Source organism: Mauremys reevesii, linkage group 16 (genome assembly GCF_016161935.1).
Source record: "Mauremys reevesii isolate NIE-2019 linkage group 16, ASM1616193v1, whole genome shotgun sequence".
NCBI lineage: Eukaryota > Metazoa > Chordata > Testudines > Geoemydidae > Mauremys > Mauremys reevesii.
The window spans coordinates 5,676,036-5,699,201 of record NC_052638.1 but is presented as its reverse complement, the minus strand read 5'-3'; the positions used below and the strand labels follow the sequence as shown (position 1 = coordinate 5,699,201).

The window sequence follows — 23,166 nt, the reverse complement described above, 5'->3', positions numbered from 1 at the left end:
TAGATGCTACAGTGGGGACTGCAGTTCCATTAGCATGTGGCTTCAAACCATTCTTCCTTAGCTAAACCTAAACCAGAAGAAAGAGTAAGGAAGCTGCAGCCTACCTCCATGAATAAGGATCTGTAGTCAATGAGGTCCTCTGGGCTTTCTGCCCTGTACCTGCTCGCATCTATTAGTTCTTGGATCTGATCACTACTTTTCAAGGGAAAAGCTGCCCTCAGTGCCAGGCTGTATGGAGAAAGAGAGGAACACACAAACACAGGTATGTGTGGTACAATAGCGTGTGCATGGGCACACACTCTGAGTGTGACCAGGCTCTCCAATCAAGGGGTGCATGGCCGTGCATCACGCTGTTAGCCATGTAGCACCCCCAGAGGCCAGCACTCCAGGAGCAGGTTTTTAAGAGCTCAGCATTTGCAATCAGGGCAGGATCTTCAGATGAGTTCAGCTCCTGAGCAGGCATCAAAACACGGGCCCTGTTTACACTAGAGCTCAGCATGTGTGTGCGTGCTGGGTGCTGAGCTCTTGGGGAAAATGTGGCCCCAACTTGAATGGATGGTTCTATCAGGACATCTCCCAGGGAATCTGGCACTTGCCGGTTGCTACAACGGTTGCTTAACTAGGCAAGAATCAGCAAAAATTATCCTTAAAACAGAATGTTCAGATGTGCTTTGTCCTTGTAGTCAGTGCCAAATTTCCCAAAGAACCTAGGCTCCCCTCTGGGCACCAAAATACGTGGCCAGACTCCAGCAGAGCTTTGCAAGGTGGGTGCCGAATGCTTTTGGAAATCTGCTCCAGACTGTGGGTGCTGAGCACCTGGCAACCTGGTCCTGAGCACTTCAGAAAATCGGACCCCAAACCACGACTCATTTCGCCAGTGCCAGAGTGTTACAGGGTGTCTTAGCCTGAGTCTTGTAATACAGCTGTTAGCAGAGTGGCGAGATTCTGCCCTCTGATGGACTCATAACTTCTACTGAAGCCTTTGGCAGTGTGCAGAGTTATCTGAGGGCAGAATGTAGCCCAGGACAGAGATGCAGATGGTGCACATGGAACTGGTGTTCTCTGCTGGCACGTGCACAGGGGAGAGAACCAGTGAAACCTGCTGATGAAACTGGCATTGCAAGGCAACTCTACTTCCGACTAGTTCATTCCCTGACATCACAGGGGCTTGAGGCAACGGGGCACCTGTCTCTCCTGTTCTCTGCCTGTGGCACACAACAGTGAGTCTCCTGGGGACTACAATAATATGGCATAACTGAGTCCTTGGGCTCAGTGTAGGGGTAACTAGGTGAAATGTAGTGGCGGGTGATATACAGGTCACAGTGGGTGATCGAATGGACCTGGCTGGCCTTAAACACTATGAAGCTCTAAGCTCTTCTCCCCTGGATGGCAGGGCTTGGACAGCCGCAGCACCTCTTACCTGAACTGTTCCGTCATGAGCGTTCCGCTGTTTGAGCTGTCGCTGGCCATCAGCTCCTTCAGCAGGTTGGCGATGAGCTGGTTCTGGCCATGGTATAGTCCTTCATCCACCTGTGAAACAGGAAGGGTCCACGGGTCACGGACAGCACCTCCGAGGGGCTAGACTCCCAGAGTAGAAGGAAAGTCAGGGCAGTAATGGGGAAGATGGCACCACCCAGAGGCAGCACCTCATTTCCAGTGATTTACAAATAATTAAGCAAGACAGATGGTGCTTCCCCACCCCCCCAAGGCTGGTATTCTATTCACTTATTACAGAACACCCATCCTTCCAAAGCGGTTCCTGTGCAATGACATACTGGACCAGTGAAGAGCAGCCCTTTCTGGGGTGGAGCGTAGCAGCCAGAAAACCAGCACATTGCACAACACATGAGGCATGGTGCTGAGGCAATCTCTCACCTTAATGGGCAGCAGACAGGATTGCTGTGACAGCCCCACATGCAATGAACAGCTGCATGAAAGTCAGCTTCTTAGCCAGAGGATGGAGACTTTCATTGCCCTCATGGTTGAGGGTATCCATGCCTTCACCCACTCTTGAGCAGGACGGATGTAACTCCTGGGCTGCCGTTTCTATGCAGTATCCAGAGCAGGGTGTGTACAGGGTACTGGCGGCGTAGGAGGAATACAGCCAGAGGCACGAGGAAATGCAGGAGACTTTTCCATCTCCGTAGACCAGGGAGGGTGAGAATGAGCCCGGCTGGGCTGCCCAGCACATGGGAGCACTGCAGCTGGGAGCCATGCTGTTTTGTGGAGTGTAAAGGACTAGACGTCTGGGGAGCGAAGGGGGTTGTAAGTACATAGCTGAGCAAACTGTGGCCCTCTGACACCAGTGGGAGGGTGTGATGTGATCAGTGCTCCTGAAAGAACAGGGGCCTTCCAATAGGTACCTGAGAGTTTCCACAAGGTGCTGAGTACCCTCACTCTCATTGTGAGCAGTGGGGTGCGCGGGTGCTCAGCTCCCCACAGGGCTATCCCCCATTTCCCTCACTCTCACACTCAAGGAAGCAGAGGTAGGACATCAGGTTCCTGGGCCACTCACCTTCCCACTCAGTATGTCATAGAACAAGCTCATGGCTTCGTTTGATCGGTACAGCTTGATGTTTTCATAAATGGTGTAAGCCCATTCAAAGGCAGAGGAGTCTCCATACTTCTTCTGGAGGTAGCTAAGGAAGAACTCTGGAAGGCTGGATTGCTTCCCTTTCTGCAAAAAACAAGACAGCTGCTCCAGAAAACAGTCTGAGGCTGGAGGGGGCTGATCCCTTCAGAGCTGCTCCTGAGCTCCAAACACCAGAGAAGACCCAGGCCACCTTCCTTCTCCTGAGGGTGTTCACAGCTGGATGAAGCACAGTAACTCCAGCTGTCCCCTGGACCTGAGCAGTGGATATCACTCCCTGTCCCTAAACAGGAGATATTCCCAACTGAAGAGTGGCCACTGGGCTGAGCACTACAACTCCTCCTCCCACCCCATATTCGTAGGGCCCTCCATGCCCTGGTTTGGAACCACACATTTGCACATCCTGCCCTCTGCCAGCACATCTGGACAATGCCATTCTGGCCAGGGAGGGGTGGGCAGGTTTTCCCTAAGCCCATCAGTGTCACACCAGGAGCGGAGCACCCCCCGCCCTGCTGGCTAAGGAAGGGGCCTGATCTCTGCTCTGTAGAACCATGACAGCACTGTTATCAGTGTCATGCTAGAAGATTCCCTGACTTCCTGCTGACCACAGTGACACTCGTAGCTGCCTTAAGGCCCCCTGGTCCTCAGCTTAGTTAGTAGGCTGCATGGTACTTTGGGTGTGTGGTTTATGTCTGTTAGGCCCCTGTGCCAGGATGGCTGGCACAACGGCAAGGCACTGCCTAGCCATGCTGGAGTCCTGGTCACAGGAGCACCATCATTCATCAGGATAGCAGCAGGCAGGTACATCCCAGAAGTGACACTGGGGAAGGGGGGCTGGAAAACAGCAAAATGACTTGCTCCTACTGCATCCTCTGTTGACAGGGTCAGAGAGTGATATGAACTGTGGCTTGGGTGCAGCCCTGTCTTCCCAACCCCTTCCAGCCAGCAGGACTGTCCCAGTAGCTGACTGCAAGGAATCAAGTGGGTTTTAGTTATGGAAAAAAACAGGATAAAGAGAACCTGCAGATCTGCTGAAACTTTCTCTTTCCAGATCTCCTTCAGGATGTTCACCACATCCTTTTTGTTCAGCTTCTTGTTCTTCACCTGGCCTTCATACCTCAGGTACACAGGGACCTTGTCCCCTTTGCCCTAGACAATACAGAAGACCAACAGGAATTCACATCAGGTAGCAAAGAAGCTATTTCCATAGACTATGGAGCCATGGAAAAGGTTTGTGTCTCTGGGTAAGCTCACAAGGTGGGACAGGTTCTTTCATCCCCAGTGTTTCATAGGTAGGTCTGGTGCCACAATGAAGCCACAAGGGTGGACATGAGTCAGTTGGCGTCTGCACTAGGCGCATCTCTTCCCCCTTGCAGTGGGCTAGATCAACCCTTGCTACATCCATGACTCCCATCTTAACCCCATTGCACCCACACAGCTGTGAACACAACTTCTGTGCATGCCTCATGGTACAGAGCAATGTTCCCCAGACACCGATGGTGAGTGTGTCATACAGGTGACACACACAGGCTGGGTAATCCTCCAGCCCATATTAGTGAATGCCTATTTCCCAGGGAGGCGTAACATTTCCCTGACCTCTGACATGCAGTTTGACGGGAGTGCCTGGCATCACTCAACATGGTCTGCGTTCTGGGGACAGTTTAGCAAGTGTACTGAGTAGCTGCTAAAGGAAAGAGTCCCTTCTGATCTACCTTAGCCACAACGAGGGGGAGGGACAAGGGCTTCAACGTAACAAAAATGGGGGGACATCCTCCAGCAGTGATGCAGAAAACTCCCTAGGAGAGGATAAAACCATTCAAGCTCCTGGAGAAAACTAAGGAGGAAGAGACATGTTGTGAGCGGGAGTCACCAACTCACGAGGGAAGGCGAAAGGAAATCTGAATCCACACATGACAGATCAACTGCTTGTAAACAGTCACAACACGTGGGGTTTACTGAGCTGCCTGTTAGGGAAGATCTTTATATAATGCAGCATTTGTCACCTGTATGTTTGGGGGCTAGGGAAGACACAGAGGCGAAGTGTGGCTATCGCAGGTCACAAGCAATAGGCAGTGTCTGGCAGGGAGACGACACCCCTAGCCCAGTAACTCCTGGGCAACAAGTTCTTAGCTAATACTTCTCACTTTCAGTAGCTGCTGGTAAATCTCAACTTGGAGATTTGTTCTCTAGCAAGAGGGCAGCTGGTTGTCCTTGGCCTAAGGCTTCCAGCAAACAAGTACCCTAACAATCTCATCTTTATGTATCAATATTGCAACCATGAAAACAGCAGTGTAATTCCGAATGGGAAAGGGTCTTCCCTACTTTGCCAACAGTCAGATATGTATTACCAAGTCCTCTCACCAGAGCAAAGCAACCAAGAATGAAACACAAATACCAGCCCGGGGAAGGAGTCCTTCTCCTTCAGCACTCCTGTTCCTATTTCCTCCAGAAGGACATCCACCAGCTGGTCACTGGTCTTCCCCTCTTCCAGATAGCTCCACCGCTCAGGCCCACCAGAAATCACCTCTGTAAGAGCAGAAACAAACTGAGCTGTTGAAGGAAGGAGAGCACTCCCAGGATGTCCTCCAGCTGGGTGTGATGTTGGTGGGAGTTTTAGATTTGTACAGATCTCTGTTGGTGCTCAGCCCTTACGTTAAACACACAGTACAAAACAAGAGTCACTGAGCCCCTCCAGCTGCCAGTCCCACCTCCTCCATAAAAGCCTACGTGGAGGAAATGGGGCTTTGCACTGTGCCCAAAGGTTAACAAACTCACAGCACTTTGAGATGGGATGTCCAAAGCAAATCATCATCAACGAGAGCCTGGTACCTGCACATTTTGCCCAGTCAGGCCGGGGGGTGGAGCTGCGCTGAACTTGCTGGAGTTCGTTGTAGAACCGGTCTCGCTCTTCCACGGTCTCTTGGTGGATTTCCAGCAGAGTGTCATACTCCTTTTGGAGGTCATCGAAATCCTTCTGCAGGACTTCCATCTAACAAAAGGAAAGTGGGGCAGAGATAAACCAGTGCTGATGGCTCTGGACTTCTCACAGTTCTTCAATCCCTTTTCAGACTGAATTTTAGACCAGAGGTGGCCAAAGAGCAGCATAGGTGAGCTTGGGGTAGTCCATAGCTTCCTAGAGTATGGCTGCTCATCTTTAGAATGGAGGTGGAGCCCTGGGATGCAACATTCCACTTGGCCACCCAGATCAAGCAGAGCATCTTTTCCTGGGACTTGTAGCCTCTGAAAGCTGCCACACTGATGGGGAATTGCTGCTTTTTAAAGGTGAACTGAAAATAATTTTTGTAATTTTTTTTCTTATGGTGTAAAAGAGGGCTGGCTTGAATGGGCTTTTTGTTTTGTTCTTTAAGAAAAAGGTCTTGGGGGCACTGTGCTGCTGGCAGACCAGGTGCCAGCTCATGCCAAAGTCCCCATGCCTCAGTTGAACACTGTCAAATACCTACCTGGGATCAGCCTGGCTCCCCGTGTGTACAGTATTGTTAAAATAGGTATTAGAATTATAAAAGTGAGTTTAGTGTTTAGACACTACTGAATGCTTGTGAGTTGCTGCCTGCGTTCATCTCACCTTATAACATCTGTATCCCATGTGATAAGGTAATGGTTGAGTGTTTGTGTTGTAAACCTGTGTAAATCACCAGACAGAGAGACATTAACTACTAGAGAGGAGCATTAAAGAAGGTATAAGGCTTTGTTGTTTGCTCTCCTCCCACTGCATGAAGAGGAGTCTTGCAAGTGAATTCCTCCCTCAGTTGAGTTTGCATCTCAAAGCTGAAATGGGGAAGGGAATAAAAAGGCCTAAGAACGAGGAACTGTATCTTTATGCTACTTGGACTCCGGGGAACCAGGATTACTAGGCATAAGCAAAAGTTCCCCAGCTGCTTAGCCTGGTTTAGCCCTAAAGGACATACAGAACTTGCTTATTACAGAACCTTCTGTTACTTTGGAAATTTAAGATTAACTCATTTGTATGTATCTGTTTAGGTGCTGTAATCATGTAAATAAATCTTATTTCCTTTTCCTGTTAATAAATTGGTATATAGTTTATTATAGAATAGGCTACCAGTCTTGTCTTTGGTGTGAGATCTCAGGTGCAATTGACCTGGGGCAAGACAGATTGGAGCACCCCAGGGGGACTGTCTGTGACTCCATGGTAAGGCTGTTACAATGCCTGAGGAGTTCACACTTCATAATTGGTTGGTGAAATCTAAGTATAGAACTCACAACCACATTGGGGTTTGTGCCCTGATTCTTAACAGTCTGCCCCGAGGTTGGTACCCACGCTCTTGAACCAATGCAGGACAGCTTGACATGCATCTGTTTGTTACTTGAGAAATACCTGGTCTGAAGTGACCTGTTTTTGCTACCAGTCCTTCTGAAGGATGGAAGGACTAGCAAGATTATGACTGAAACCAAACCCTGAGAGGGAGGGAAAGGGAGTTTTATTCACACCTTCATTGTTTGTTTATGATTCTGTTTCTGTTTATCTATAACTCAAACTCCGGGGAGAAAAGTTCTCTTTGTGAAAAATTCAACATCTGCTTCCCTGTAACTGAAGGAGCTGAGAGCCTTTCCTCCAGCAAAAACAGATACAGAAGGCCTAGTATTTCTAATGTAACAACCAGGCAGAAAAGCATCAGAAACCTGCCAGGCCCCCTTAACCCATCAGAGGGAAGCAAAAAAGGTGCACACACTATATATGTTTTTTGCAGTTCACCTTTAATGCAAATTTGGGCAGTGCTCAAAAAGCAAATTTGGGCACCCCCAAGCTAGACCCCTTGATAATACATCAATTTTTTTCCAGTCTATCAGGCAGCTCTTTGTTTCTTTCAGAGGAGAGGAGTTACTCTGAGCCAAACCCCGTCCATGCCCCCATTCTCTCCTTTGCACCCTGACCAATGGCAGGAATGATCCTGAAACAACCAGTGGGCTTGCTACAGATTGACATGAGTGATTCCTTGCTCTGGGCTCTAGCCCAGCTGGGAGCTGGACGGAATGACCCCTCCTAGCCCATGACAGCTCAGGAGCAGGGCTAGGCCTGGGACTTGGCTCAGTTTTGTTCATTATGTCCTTTGCTGAACTGTAGGAGAAGAGGCGCTGCTCCTGCGTGTGTGCACTGCAAGCCGAGCGCTCACGCTATGTGCTCTGAAAAGGAGGCAAACAAACAAAGTGAGCCACCTACAACAGAGGCTATTCCAGCCCTCAGTCCAGCTTGGGGAAATGTCTTCAGTCAGCGAGCAGCATGGCGATCCTGGAGCCACAGAAGGCTAAGGAACCCATTTCATACCAGAGGGAAATGCAGCAGCACCACCAGGCAAGCACAAACTGCCAGCTGCGTGCTGCTTTCAGCAAACCGAGCTATGGAGAGGGCTATGGTGTAAGAGACACCTAACTTCATTACCTGATTTATACAGTGATTTACAGCACTACATGCCGCTAAAATTGACTCTTATTACCAGTAAGAGAGCAGGCTACACAGAGGATATTTATGCTAACCAACACCTCTCCACCTCTGTATATTACTGTTAATACACCACAGCAAAACCAGCCGTGCTTTGAATCCAGAGGTTACAGCTGTCCAGATGTGGCTCTTTAATTGTTCTATGGGAAGCCCCAATCAAGGGGATGTGACATTTATGTGCGGGGAGGAATTAAACGATGTATTGAAATATTGCTAAGGCTGAGATCCAAACTGTCAACAGGCAGGCACTTCTGCATTACCGTTTCCTCCCTACCCTATCTCCTTGTGCCTACAGACAAGAGCCAGGTCAGGTGCAACGGGACAAGTTAGGGTTGGAGTGAGCACCTCCTGGGTTTGCTTAGTCTATACTTCAGCCTGCACCCCAAGATACAGGATGGTATTTGTGTGGTAGACACAGCCTTATGATCACCTTCTCAAACAGATCAGAATATTTCTTCTCCTGCGATTCGAAGTCTCTCCTGGGTACAACGTCTCCGTAATCTGCTTTCATCGTGTTCAGCTCCACCTGGGCTTTCGTGAGGTCCTGCCGAGCTATCTTCAATGCCAGCGTTACCTTGACCAAGTCTTCACCCTTGACCTCTTTAAACAACAGTCGTCAGTGCACAGTCAGATGGAGGGCTGTGACCATGAGCCCAACTCTCTGGAGGCACGTCCTCTGGTGAGTGTTATTAAAGCCCCCAGAGGTTCTGATGTGCTGTCGCTACTGAGGCAGTGCAGCAGTCCCGGTGTTCCCAGCTTTTGACAGTTTAAGAGTCACATGAGACTGGCTAGGGCTGGAGCCCATCTGCTCATGGCATGAGAATCTCCAGTCCTCTTGTGAATGTCAGCCCTGCCTCAGGGGGGAAAACCCCATCTGACTGGCTGCCTTCCCCACTGCCCCACCTCCTGGGGAAGAGCAGCCAATCAGGCCTTCTGCAGGGGGCAGACAGAACTCTCTCCCCTTTCCCCAGGAGCTGACACTCCACTCATGGAATGGGGGTGGGGGGAAGAGGGAACTAAAGAGCGCAGCAGCTCAGGGTGGCTCCATCCCTTCTTCCCCCCTCCCCTCCTCTGAGCAACAGGGCCAGGATGGTGCCTCTGCCCCTCCTGGAACACCCGGCCTGGGAGCGGGAAGGTAGGTTGAAGAACCCAGGAACTATAGGAGAAGCAAACGTGGGACTGGAAGGACACATCTGCTGTGGGGCTGAGGAGGTGCACAGTTAATTGCTGGGCTGAAGGAGGAGCAGATGTGGAGCTGCTCCTCCAGAATTGAGGAGGAGGAGGAAGGGGATTGGAGAACAGCTGGAAGCTTCGCACAGCAGGGCCAGAATTTGGGAGACTCGGCAGTGCTGTAATGATCATATACACAAGGGGAGGTTGGGACCCCACTCGATCTGCCCTTCCAGGTTGACTTGTGAACCACTGATAACTACTCTCCAGGAATGGTTTTTCAACCAGTTATGCACCCACTTTATAGTAACTCCATCTAGGTTATATTTCCCTAGTTTGTTTATGAGAAGGTCATATGTATATATTTATGCAAATATGTATTTGCATAGCGCTTCAATCCCCATTGGTGCCTCTGGCTGCTATTGTAATGCAAACATTCAATACTAAACTCAGTACTAATAAAGAACAGGAAGAAAGGCTACTTACCAGGAACAGTAGTTCTTGGAGTAAATTATCTTTGCAGACCCACATTCCCTGCCCTCCTTACCCACGTTCAAAGTCCCAGGCTGGATTTTGGGTTGGCGGGAAGGGACAGAGCAGAAGCAGGGATGTGCTCTCTTTGGGTCTGAACATTCAAATCCAGATATGGGGCGCTCATGTGGACACCAAGCTACTGCCTTCTAGCAAGTTCCCAACCAGCAGCACTGGGGGTGAAAGCATCCCAGAAGATGACTCTGCAGGGACCATCTACTCAAAGAATCACTATCACTGGCAAGTAACCTGACAGGCACAAACTCAGAGCAGTTTTGTAAACACAAATGCTCAAGATCCTGGACTTCCAGAAGGTTCTCTGGTTCCGAAGGCTCGACCGTGCAGCCTGCCAGTCACAAGATCCTTGAGCACCAGCAACTTCCACTGAAGTCAAAAGGCACTAAGGGCTCTCAGCACCTTGCAGGATCTGGCCCCGGAATACCTGTTATGCTAAGTAGCAGGTGAGTGCTGAGTCTTCCATGCAATGCTGGTTATGTGGCTCGGGGTTTGGGGCTTGCTGCAGGATAAGCTCTTACAAAAATTTGCTTTCTCTACCTTGGACTTGGCGAAGCGACATTTCCAACTGCTGGTTGCGCATTTCATTCAGGTCTGCTAGCAGCAGCTTGCGTGCGTCACACTCGTTAACGTAGCGCATGTATTCCTTGGCCACGTTCTTCCGCAGCTTGTTCACCTGCAGGGGACAGGATGGTGGGCTGAACTCAAGCTCTCAGATACTGTAGAGATGAGCATCGTTGAAAAGCCCATGAGAAAACTAATCGTTCTCTCTTCAGAGCAGGGTTTGAATAGTGTGCAGTAAATAAGGCCTGGGGCCACACACACAACAATGAGGAGAAAACAAAATAGTGAATAGCTGCTCATTCCCAGAGCGCTGTCCACCCTGTGCACTGAATGAGGCAGGCTCGTGTTGGAAAACAGCACATGATCATGTACTTAAAGCCTATATCATAATGCATATGCACCAGGGGGTCAAATTAAGGTTGCAAAGGCAGCATTAATTTTGGCATTTCCTTCCTTTTGAGTGATTGACTTTGCAACCTTAATAGCATTCTTTTACATTTTTTTTGGTTGTAATATTGTACATATACAAAGTTAGCTTAAACCACCTTTGTCCCGTGCCACCCCCCCCAACACCATCCCCCCGTAATCTGAACCTCTGAGAGGCTTGCAGAGAATCTGGCCCCAGCTTCCATTCCCAGATCTGCCAGAAGTGACGTTGTGCAACCTCTCTGTTACCCCAGCTGTACAATGCAGGGCCATGGGGCTCTGCTAATCAAGAAGGGCTGTGAAGTGCACAGAACCATTAGCACCAGTCTGTGAGGAGCTGAGGGTACGTCTACACTACGGGACTATTCTGAATTTGCATAAACCGGTTTTGTAAAACAGATTTTATAAAATTGAGTGCGCGCGGCCACACTAAACACATTAAATCGGTGGTGTGCGTCCATGGTCCGAGGCTAGCGTCGATTTCTGGAGCGTTGCACTGTGGGTAGCTATCCCGTAGCTATCCCATAGTTCCCGCAGCCTCCCCCGCCCCTTGGCATTTCCGGGTTGAGATCCCAGTGCCTGATGGGGCAAAAATCATTGTCGCGGGTGGTTCTGGGTACAGCCTCACCCCTCCCTCCCTTCCTGACAGTGGCAGACAACCGTTTCGCGCCTTTTTTGCTTTGCTTGGTGAACCGTGCAGACGCCATAGCACAGCAAGCATGGACCCTGCTCAGCTCCATACCGCAATCGTGGATGTTTTAAACACCTCGCGCACTCTCGTGCAGTATATGCTGAACCAGGACCTTCGAACCGAGGCGAGTAAGAGGCGGATACGGCAGCGCGGCGATGACAGTGATGAGGACGTGGACACAGAATTCTCTCAAACCGCGGGCCCCTGCGCTTTGGAGATCCTGATGGTAATGGGGCAGATTCTATCCATTGAACGCCGATTTTGGGCCCGGGAAACAAGCACTGACTGGTGGGACCGCATTGTGTTGCAGGTGTGGGACGATTCCCAGTGGCTGCGAAACTTTCGCATGCGTAAGGGCACTTTCATGGAACTTTGTGACTTGCTTGCCCCTGCCCTGAAACGCCATAATACCAAGATGAGAGCAGCCCTCACAGTAGAGAAGTGAGTGGCGATAGCCCTGTGGAAGCTTGCAACGCCAGACAGCTACCGGTCAGTCGGGAATCAATTTGGAGTTGGAAAATCTACTGTGGGGGCTGCTGTGATGCAAGTAGCCAAAGCAATCACTAAGCTGCTGCTACAAAAGGTTGTGACTCTGGGAAACGTGCAGGCCATAGTGGATGGCTTTGCTGCAATGGGATTCCCTAACTGTGGGGGGGCGATAGATGGAACCCATATCCCTATCTTGGCACCGCAGCACCAGGGCACCCAGTACGTAAACCGGAAGGGTACTTTTCAATGGTGCTGCAAGCACTGGTGGATCACAAGGACGTTTCACAAACATCCACGTGGGATGGCCAGGGAGGGTTCATGACGCTCGCGTATTCAGAAGCACTACTCTGTTTAAACGGCTGCAGCAAGGGACTTACTTCCCAGACCAGAAAATAACAGTTGGGGATGTTGAAATGCCTGTCGTTATCCTGGGGGACCCAGCCTACCCCTTGATGCCATGGCTCATGAAGCCATACACAGGCAGCCTGGACAGTGGTCAGGATCTGTTCAATTACAGGCTGAGCAAGTGCAGAATGGTGGTGGAATGTGCATTTGGCCGTTTAAAGGCGCTGGCGCACATTACTGACTCGCTCAGACCTCAGCCAAACCAATGTCCCCTATGTTATTGCTGCTTGCTGTATTCTCCATAATCTCTGTGAGAGTAAGGGGAGACCTTTATGGCGGGTGGGAGGCTGAGGCAACTCACCTGGCCGCTGATTACGCGCAGCCAGACCCCAGGGAGATTAGAAGAGCACACCAGAAGCGGTGCGCATCAGAGAAGCTTTGAAAACGAGCTTCATCAATGGCCAGGGTACAGTGTGACTGCTGTGTTTGTTGATGAACACCCAACCCCTTGATTGACTCAGTCCCTGTAAGCAACTCCCCTCCCCTTCGAGTACAGCTTACTTATGCAAATAAAGTCACTTATATTTAAAAAGCATGAATTCTTTATTGATTCATTATAAAAAGAGGGAAAGAAGTAAGGGTGTGCTTTGGGAGGAGGAAAGGAGGGATGGAGAAGGCCATTAAAAAAAAATTCAGAGTAACGGCATCCTTCTGGTTGGGCTGTCCACGGGGGTGGAGTGGGCGGGTGCACGGAGCCTCCCCCCACGCGTTCTTACACGTCTGGGTGAGGAGGCTAAGGAACATGGTGAGGGGGGAGGGTGGTTATACAGGGGCTGCAGCGGCACTCTGTGATCCTGCTGCCGTTCCTGAAGCTCCACAAGACGCCGGAGCATGTCAGTTTGATCACGCAGCAGCCCCAGAGTTGCATCCCGCCACCGCTGATCTTCCCGCCGCCACCGCTGATTTTCCTGCCGGTCTTCCTGTCGCCACCTCTCATCTCGGTTGTCCCTCCTGTCCTCACGTTCACTGCCCTCTTTCCTGTAATTTGAAACCATGTCCTTCCACTCATTCAGATGAGCTCTTTCATTGCGTGTAACTTCCATAATATCCGAGAACATCTCATCTCGCGTCTTCTTTTTCCTCCGCCTTATCTGTGCTAGCCTTTGGGATGGAGGAGGGACGCTTGAAAAATTTGCAGCTGCATGAGGGAGATAAATATTTAGAAAGATACATTTTACAGAACAATGGTTATACTGTTTCACAGTGAACATCACTATTCACCTAGCACATGTGATTTCCCTACAAGGTCGCATTTTTCATCTTAATAGTGACCGCTTGCAGCTCTGGGTTTACAGATCTCACAGACACATCAGGTCCAGGCATCAGAATTCAGCTTGCATGCGGCCATGGTAAGCCACTGTCTCAGTGATTTACCCCCCCCCAACGCATGGCTAATACCACGCTAGCTCCCTGCTAATCAACAACCTTCCCCCTCCCCCCCACCCACCGGTGACCAAACAGAACATATCATTGGCTTTTCACTCCTCACCTCCCCCCGCTTCGCTACGTGCAGGAAAGTGTCTTTTTTAAGCTGCTGCATTCCACGAAACCAGTAGAAAAATGGCCACCCCCCTTACTTAAATTCCTGATTTTTAACCAGGTTATCCTGAACGATATCACTTTGCTGAGGATAACAGAACAAGATAAAGAGCGGATGCTTCTTGAATGCCAGCAGTCCCGGGACCATACGCTGCGATGCTTTGCCACGCAATGATACCTGATTACTTGCTACATGCATGGCATGGTAAAGTGTCCTACCATGGTGGGCGGAACAAGGATGCCTTGCCCAGAAACCTTCTGCAAAGGCTTCTGGAGTACCTACAGGAGCGCTTCATCGAGATGTCCCTGGAGGATTTCCTCTCAATCCCGGACATGTTAACAAACTTTTCTAAGTAACTATACTGTCTGCGAATGCATCCCAAGTCCTCTGGGCAAATCAATCATTAAAAAGGCTTGCTTAAAAACACTGTTTGCTATTTGCAAAGGTACACTCACCAGAGCTCCCTTCCAGGCGTCATTCTCTGGAATAGTTGCTTGTGAGGGCTGGGAGCAGGGTAATTCCGTCAGGGTGATAAAAAGCTCCTGGCTGCTGGGGTTCACGGAGTGCTGTGTGCTCTCTGCGAGGTCTTCCTCTTCTTCTTCCTCTTCATCTTCCCCGTCTGCATAATCCTCAGACATGGCAGAGATTACAACCCCCACCTCGGAATCCACGGTCAGGGGTGGGGTACTTGTGGCGCAGCCCCCTAAAATTGCGTGCAGCTCAGCATAGAAGCGGCATGTTTTTTGACCTGCCCCGGACCTTCCGTTTGCTTCTTTGGTTTTCTGGTAGGCTTGTCTGAGCTCCTTAACTTTCACTCTGCACTGCACGGAGTCCCTGCTGTGGCCTTTATCCGTCATCGCCTTAGAAATTCTTTCAAATACTTTTTCATTTCGTCTTTTGGAACGCAGTTCTGTTAGCACTGAATCCTCTTCCCATATAGCGATCAGATCCATTACCTCCTGAGCGGTCCATGCTGGGGCTCTTTTTCGATTCTCAGGAGACAGCATTGTTAACTGTGCTGATGAGCTGTGCGTGGTCACCTGTGATGATGAGCTCTCCACACTGTCGAAGCAGGAAATGAATTTCAAAAGTTCGCAGGGCTTTTCCTGTCTACCTGGCCAGTGCATCCGAGTTGAGAATGCTGTCCAGAGCAGTCAGTGGTGCACTGTGGGATAGCTCCCGGAGGCCAATACCGTCGATTGCGGCCACACTAACCCTATTCCGATATGTTAATACCGATATTAGCGCTACTCCTCTCGTCGGGCAGGAGTACAGAAACCGATTTAAAGAGCCATTAAAATCGATATAAGGTGCCTCCTAGTGTGGACGGTTGTGGCGTTAAATCGGTTTTACGCTCCTAAAACCGATTTAAACGCCTAGTGTAGACCAGGCTTGAGACTGGAACTCATGGTCTGCGCCTGCCTGGTGCCCAGAACTCCTTTCCCCCAGTGGTTAAAATAGACTGAAATAGCGAGTTTTCACTGCACAAGCCAAGGAGCGGTGGATGGGTTGGCGAGCTGCACCTTCAAGCCAAGAAGAGGAGGGGGAGCTTGACCTTTGCATTTAGAGGGAACTGTGCTTCCCACACTTACATTTACTTGCCTAACCCCTGCCTTCCCCATGGCTAATGGGGTGACAGCAGCTGCTGCGTTATCCCCAGTCAGGAGTTCTAGCTCTGTGGCTGCAAGAAGCATGCTTAGTGTGGATGGACAGCATGTTAGGAAGCGCCGTGTGGCTGGAGCACGCTCAGTGCAGATGGAAGGGTTGGAGCTTTTAGCTAAGCAGGTGCAAATGGTGATGCTCAGTAATCACAGGTCAGCTAAATGTGGGTGGATTTTAATGAGGCCAGCAAGAGGCACTTCCTCACCCCTGCCCCATTTCAAGTTCCAGCTTCAAGAACAAATGGATATAAACTGGACATCAGGAAGTTTAGACTTGAAATTAGATGAAGGTTTCTAACCACCAGAGGAGTGAAGTTCTGGAACAGCCTCCCAAGGGGAGTAGTGGGGGCAAAAGACATATCTGGCTTCAAGACTAAGCTTGATAAGTTTTCTCCTAACTTCTTTTTTAGAAACAGCCGTCATGGAATCACTGGGGTGATGCTCTGGAACTACTCCATACAAAGCCAGTCAGGACTCTGGGGGAGCCTCCTCTCTCTGAGCAGACTGTCTCCAGGGCAAGATGCTTACACAGCTTTGACCTTCCTGGGTCTGACCATGGAGCATTCAGCATCCATTCTACACCGTGCGCTTCTCCCAGCGAGTCCACCCAGGCAGGGCTCCTAGGGAAGTCAGAGGGCCCTGCATCCCAACTCTGCAGTCAGACGTGACTCTCAGCCAGTCGGTAAAACAGAAGGTTTATTAGTCAACAGGAACATAGCGTAGGACAGAACTTGTTAGCACAGAAATCAGTGACTTTCAGCCAAGTCCATCTTGTGGGGAGGGGAGCCCAGAGCCAGGGCTCTGATCCTTCCCCTGCGTCACAAGCCAGCGGAGACTGACCCGCTTCCAGCTGCCTGGCCCCTGCCCTGCCCGTTGCTCCTGCTCTGGCCTTTGTCTTGCTTCCCAGGCCAAGAATCACCTGGTTGCATCCCTCTCCTGGGTCTCAGGTTACGAAGGGGCGGCCATAGCATCGGTGCAGGCAGCTGGAGCAGCCGCCGCAAAAGTCACACCCCCTTATTCCCACCACCTAGACATTGGTGCAATACGCAGGGAAACCGAGGCACACACAGCATTCAAGCAAAACAGTAAGACTCACGTAGGCTCACATACAATATAACAAGGGAAAATCCCCACTTTGTCACAACAGCTTAACTCACTTCTTGATGAAACTTAAAAAACAATCCACGAGGCAGTGTGATGGGGCATGGGGTGTCCACCCCACACAAGGCTGAAGGGGTTATGGTAGCTACATGGGCCAATTAACCTCCTTGCCTGCACCTGGAGGAGGAGCGGGGGGTGGGGGGGGAACTCAGACTAACTAGAGACAAGGCTCTGCTGGACAGGGACAGGGACAGGAGAGGCCTGTATAAAGTTCAGTAGCTGAGAGCAGCTGCGGGTGGCAGAGTGAGAAGCTGCAGTCACTCTTGAGGTGAGAGGACGCAAGGTAGGAAGCAGCCAGGGATAAGACTGTGCTGACTGTGCCTGGTTGTTGTAAGGTCCCTGGGCTGGAATCCCGTGTAGAGGGCATGGCTGGATTCCCCTACCAGCCACTGGAGAAGTGGCACCATTAAGGGGGAAGTGAAAGAGAAGACTGCCTAGGTCAGTGGGTCCTGAGAGATGTTGATACAGTGGGAGGGGAGGACTACAGGGCCTCGGTCAGAGGACCAAGCCACAAAGTGGGAGCAGATGAATCCTGAGGGAGTAAGAGTGCTGGAGTACAACTGCAGGAAGTGGCATTGACCTTGCAGAGCAAATCCCCAGATGTGGCCAGAAGGAGGTGCACCCCTGTGACAGACAGACACCTCATATTCTAGCCTGAGCAGTTTGTTTGACAAAGTTATAAGCAACTGAAAGCTTATAAAATGGGAAATGTTAGGCAGCCTTCGCTGTAAGTGCAGCAGAGAGTCCTGTGGTACCTTATAGACTAACAGACGTATTGGAGCATGAGCTTTCGTGGGTGAATACCCACTTAATTGGATACATGCATGCATCCGACAAAGTGGGTATTCACCCACAAAAACTCATGCTCCAATACATCTGTTAGTCTATAAGGTGCCACAGGACTCTTTGCTGCTTTTACAGATCCAGACTAACATGGCTACCCCTCTGATATTTCACTGTAAGTGTCACTACCAGCATCACCTACAATAAAATTAATGATAGCTACAATATGGACAAGTAGATGCAGGTACACCCACATACAGACATGGAAATGGGAGTCATGTGACCCACTTTGGAGCCATGAGCTCAAATGCATTTCCCAGGCACTGCTGACTGGCTCTCTGCCCACTCTCTCGCCTCCCCTGGGACTCATCTAGTATTCCACGGGTCTTAGCCATTTTAAATATTTCCTCCTCCTCCCCTAAATGGGGATTTCCCACAGAAAATCCATCTGCCCAAAATCCAGGCCAGGGACATCCTTTCTATACATAAAAATGTCATGGCTTTATATCTGATGTCTTGTGGTCTGATCTTCATCCCACTGGAAGAGAGAGAATTAGAGCTGGACTCAGTAGTCACGTCCAGCTCCGCAGGGCCATGAGACATTGGTGTTTATCATCAAGACCGTTTTTAGATCTCTTTTAGATTAACAGGTTTTGTTATGTGGTTGCTATAAATATTTTTCTCAACACTCATGAGGGAGGATCTAAATAACTCATTTGTGGCTTTGTCACGTGTCAGTAATGTGCCCATCCCATGTATTGTGTCCACAGACACACTGAAAAGCATTGACATGATGGCTGGGGAAAACACTGCACCTCTAGGCTTGGCAGTTCATAGCCCTGGCAGCCCTGGGCTTGCTATGTCAGTTATGAAAGTAAAAAAATTGATTGAGCCCTGACAGCTCTTTCATTACAAATTAAGCATCAGGAAAGACAAACCTACACCCACAACTCAGAAGAGTTTTGACAGCATAGCACAGTGGAACGTGCCATCTGCAGGGAACATTGTGATGGAGACCTCTGCATTAGCACTGAATCAGGCTGAGCACGCCAAATCATCAGCACCTTACGAAGCCTGTGGCTGCTCCCATTGATTCAGTGGGAGCAGGATTGGGCTGTCTGGGACTAGATGCATAAGGCTGGGGTGGGAAACATCTGGTTGATCACTATCCCACTTTACCTGAGTCTGCAGGGAGCCCTTCTCCTCCTTCATTTTGTCGATAAGCTTTAACAAATACAGTTTCTCTTTCTTCAGCATCGTTATTTCAGCCTTCTCCTCTTCCTGGAGTGCCACGATCTGCCGGGTGCACTCATCTGACACAGACACCAGCATTGCCTTCAAGGGCTCCAGGGAGCGGATCTTCTCCCTCAGGTGAGCTAGAGGAGGAAAGGGTGGGATCTCGTAATTAAGGATTCAATAGGCAGATGAGTCAAATTCCATAGCCCTATCTAAGACCTACTGTTCAAGACTGGAATCTGGGACAAAACCAGCAAGTTTTTCCTCTACCTGCTCTGGTGAGCAAGGGAAGGCTGCCTTTCCTTGGAATTCTAGCTTTTGGGAGTGTATTCTGCTGATCTCTCTTCCTATAGGTATAAGCTCCATGTGGGCTGCTGATCTTAATTCACTGCTATCTATATTGGTTCCAAACACTAAATGCAAAAAGGATCTCTGGCTTTTTTTGAGCACCCATGATTTTCTTCAGAGGTGGCCAGCACCCCCCAAGTTTTGCTTTAGCAGATCTCCCAGAGTGGAATGGCAGGATTTCAGGAATGGCAGATGGGTGTGGTAGAGTCAGCTGGTAGCTCATTACCCACTCACTACCACAAAGAGACAGCTTGAATCCTCCATGCTACTCCTGGTGGAGATATTGGCTTCTAGATCCACAGCCACATGTGTGCTGTCCCCCTAGGAGTGACTGTCAGGAACACCCGGTCACTCCCAACCATGATTTCTCTTCCCTTTTGAGGATGCTCCTCCCTCTTACCAGCCTCTCTTCCCTTTGGCTCCTCCAGGAGATTGCCCATGATGACTCACGTGCCTTTCCCACCCTGCTATCTGACTCCTCTGACAGAACCCAAGGGCTCTGCTCTAATTCGGACCTTCCACTGAAATACATTTTTTCTTAAACTCACCTCTGGGGTAGACATAGTGACAGCACTTATTCTATTGCTGATACTCCAGCTACAAACACACAGTAAGATGCCGTGGGTTTTGATTGCTTGTCTTTCCTATTTTTATGAGACCAAATGCTGCCAGGATTAAAGGAGTTGCTCAAAGATGCCATGTGTACTGAGCTCAGATAGCACAGCAAGGGCTCTGCATAGTGCTTGCCTGCTGAGCCAGCCAGCATCCATGGCATCCAGAGGAGAGAGAGAAGAAAGAAGGAACTGCTGGTGTCCAGATAGTCCGACTTGCTCTCTTCCACCAATGTCCTGTCGTATTTATGCACAGACACTGTAGGATGTTCTGCATTTTACAACTTAAAGTGCATGCAGTCCTAGAATAGGAGGCACTATTTCTCAACCCTCTATCACTAAAAACGATGCGCAGGTGATTTCACTGTACTACTGTAACTTTGTGTTTTTTTTTTTTTTTTTTTTTTTTTTTTGGTTGTTGCACACACTGTTGCGCACACTGGCATAGTAGTCCTCCTCATAGAGCCAATCAGCCACCAGGACTTTCACTCACACCACCACTGCAGGAGCAGGAGAAGGTGGAGGAAGGTAGAAAAAGGTGCTGTTAAAATCCTGTTCTCACTGTCTTGCTGCTGCACTTGTGGAGCTGTGCTGTGCTTGTGCTGCTGAGCAGGCTGTGGTGAGGCACCCTGTGGTGGGAGGCCTGTAGGATATGCTGAGTCCAGCCATTGCCAGTTCCATCTCATGTTCTAACAGACTGAGTTCAAGGAAAGTGAGGAAAAGTGAAGTTAGTAAAAGGTCAGTTTCTGTTTACATTACTACTACACACACACACTACACCACAACAACACAGCAGCACAACATCCAAACACATGACATTATCATGACTGACACATGCTATCACATTTTTTCATTTCTTTACCAACACAGTTTGTAACAGAGTGGAAGCTTTGAAAAATCTCTGTAACCAGGGCTTAGCTAGGGCTTGCTTTGAGCACTCCTGTGCTGTGTTCTCACTTCATCTTTCGAGTCTTCAGCACAAACACACACTTCACTTTCCTCAGTTCTTTCTCTCTTGGAGTGGTGTGTCCTTTCAAAAATTGTGATTGTTGTCTTGTCTTCACTGCAAAATTAACTCAGTTTATAACTTGAGTGTTGCCCTTCACTTGTGTCTTGTCCACACACACAAACACTGGACTGTGTGGGTGCCAGTGGCCAGGGGTATAAGCTAAAACTCAAGTGAGTGCAACTTGTCAGCTGCTAAGATGATCACTCTGCTGTGTGGCTGCAGGCTAAAGCCACTCAAGTGCTCCTAAATCTTCCAATGCCTTCCTCCAACTCTCCCCATGTGTCCAGAAAGAACCGACAATTCACTGTGGAAGGATCCACAGAGCGGCTCAGCTGAAACCAGTGGTCACCAACCGGTCGATCGCAATCAATTGGTCCCAGAGGATCTCCCAGTCAATCACGATCTCCGGTGGCACAGCGGGGCTGCTGCTAAGACAGGATCCCTGCCTGCCATGCCCCCACACTGATCCCAGAAGCGGCTAGCGTGGCCCCCTGGGCAGGGGTCTCCCTCCATGCAGTGCTCCAGCCTGCAAGCACTGCCCCTGCAGCTCTCAGTGGCTGGGAATGGGAAGCTGCGGCCAATGGGAGCTGCAGGGGTGGTTCTTGCAGAGAGGGGCAGCGTGCAAAGCCATGTGCCACCCGTTCTCCCCTCCAGGGGCCACAAGGGAACATTGGCCCCTTCCAGGAGCGGTGTGGGGCCAGGGTAAGGAGGGACCCTGCTTTAGTGGTAAGTGCTGCCCGGCGGGAGGCTGCAGCCCAAACCCCAGCACTGAGCCCCATCCCAGAATCAGCACCCTGTACCCCCTCCTGCACCCCAAACCGGTGCCCTGACCCTCACTCCCAGAGCCAGCACCCTGTATCCCTTCCTGCACCCCAACACTCTGCCCCAGCCCAGAGCCCCCTCCCACACTGTGAACCCCTCAGATCCAGCCCAGAGCCCGCACCCCCTCCCAAACCCCAAACCCCGCCCAGTGAAAGTAAGTGAGGGTGGGCGGGGGGGGGAGGATGGAATGAGTGGGGTGGGGCTTTGGGGAAGGGGCAGGGCCTCGTGGAAGGGCCGGGGTAGATCCTGGGTTGCCCTTAAATTCAAAAGTGATCTTGGGTGTAAAAAGGTTGGAGGCCCCTGGCTTAAACCACGGTACATGGCCCCAGAAAGCCCTGTGCTACACACCAGTGAGTGCGGCACCAATGTCAGGACACAAGAGCTCGAGTGCTCTTTTACAGTGTGGCCACTTTCAGCTGAGCGAGGCTAACTTGAGATAGTATCTGGAGTGCAGATAACTCAAGTTTACTCTGCAGCGAAGACAGACCCTCTCACTGAGCTCTTGTCCTTATGGAGTTTCCAGCCACGCTAAATGTTTCTAAGAATTAGTACAAATAGCTGTGGGGGTCTGCGAAGCTTCGCTCCCACAGCTTTATTTTCTGGCTCGTGCTTAATGTCTTCATGTTCACAAGGAGATTTTACTTCAGAAAGTTGTTTTCTAGGAGACAGCGCACCAACTAGCACAAGCCTAGTGTGCTCTGGTTACTCACAAGAGCTAATAGGGAATGAGACAGCTGCCAAGTCACTCACACTAGCAAGATAAGGCCCAACTGGCTATGATGTAAAACGTGGCGCACACAGTCAAAGTATGTTGCCATAGTAGAGGCTTGGTTTCAGTTTCAATAGGAGATGAAGAGCTACAGAGACAGCATGCTTATCCCTTGGGATAGGGAGGGGTGTCTCTTTTTGTTCAGTCCATACAAACCATCAAGCAATTGAAGAGTAATTCTGACTTGCTGCAACCAAATTCCTGTGATCAAGGGTCAGACTTCAGGTACAGAGCTATTCTACTGACTCACTCTGACAGCAGACTGGTGCTGACTCATTAGCTCTGATTCAGGAGCATAAGTCTGCAAGTCCTTCTGCAGCAAGAGAGAATGTGGAGGAGGGACAGGAAGTTCTGCAGGGAGAAACCCAGCTCAGACGGGCTCACGCTAAGGTTTATATGTATACATGCAGTATTGCATAAATGCAGAATAAAGACAAATCCTAGGAATGGAATGAGTCATAGCCCATCGTGTGTGCTGCACAGAGTGAGGTGGAGAACTCACTTGATTATAGTCCCCTCCAGCCCTTCTAGTTGAAAGGATGGTGGCTCTGTGAGGCTCATAGATAGGGGGAAAACTTTAATAGGGAAAAGTGGGTAGCTCCTCACAAGAGAGAGATGGCAGGATCCCCACCCTAAACTTAAAAAACAACATATCCCTGCTCCAGTTTTCTTTTTATTCTTAAAGCTTCCAAATCCATTTGTTACCATAGCAGCTAGATTCTCCAGGCAAGCCAGTGTATTCACTTGGTTTCCAAAAATAGTTATATTATAAACACACGTTGTTGGGTTCCCCTAGACTCTATAGGGAACATTGCACCCTAACGTACATGGAAGGGTAAAATAAACATCTACATTTAGATGTTTAAGAA

General features: G+C 49.9%; 1 protein-coding gene across 4 annotated transcripts in view; it reads right to left on the bottom strand.

Moving 5' to 3' along the window:
* The window catches only part of TSNAXIP1 (translin associated factor X interacting protein 1), a 60,641-nt gene that overhangs the window by 11,951 nt on the left and 25,524 nt on the right, over positions 1-23,166 (bottom strand). For all 4 annotated transcript variants that reach the window (XM_039503427.1, XM_039503428.1, XM_039503430.1 and 1 more), the window contains 9 exons: positions 18,682-18,878; positions 10,323-10,458; positions 8,497-8,666; positions 5,420-5,579; positions 4,986-5,116; positions 3,611-3,739; positions 2,516-2,677; positions 1,421-1,530; positions 105-228 (listed from right to left, as the gene is read on the bottom strand). In XM_039503427.1, coding sequence (XP_039359361.1) covers positions 105-228; positions 1,421-1,530; positions 2,516-2,677; positions 3,611-3,739; positions 4,986-5,116; positions 5,420-5,579; positions 8,497-8,666; positions 10,323-10,458; positions 18,682-18,878 — 1,319 coding nt within the window. The remainder of the gene's footprint in view (positions 1-104; positions 229-1,420; positions 1,531-2,515; positions 2,678-3,610; positions 3,740-4,985; positions 5,117-5,419; positions 5,580-8,496; positions 8,667-10,322; positions 10,459-18,681; positions 18,879-23,166) is intronic.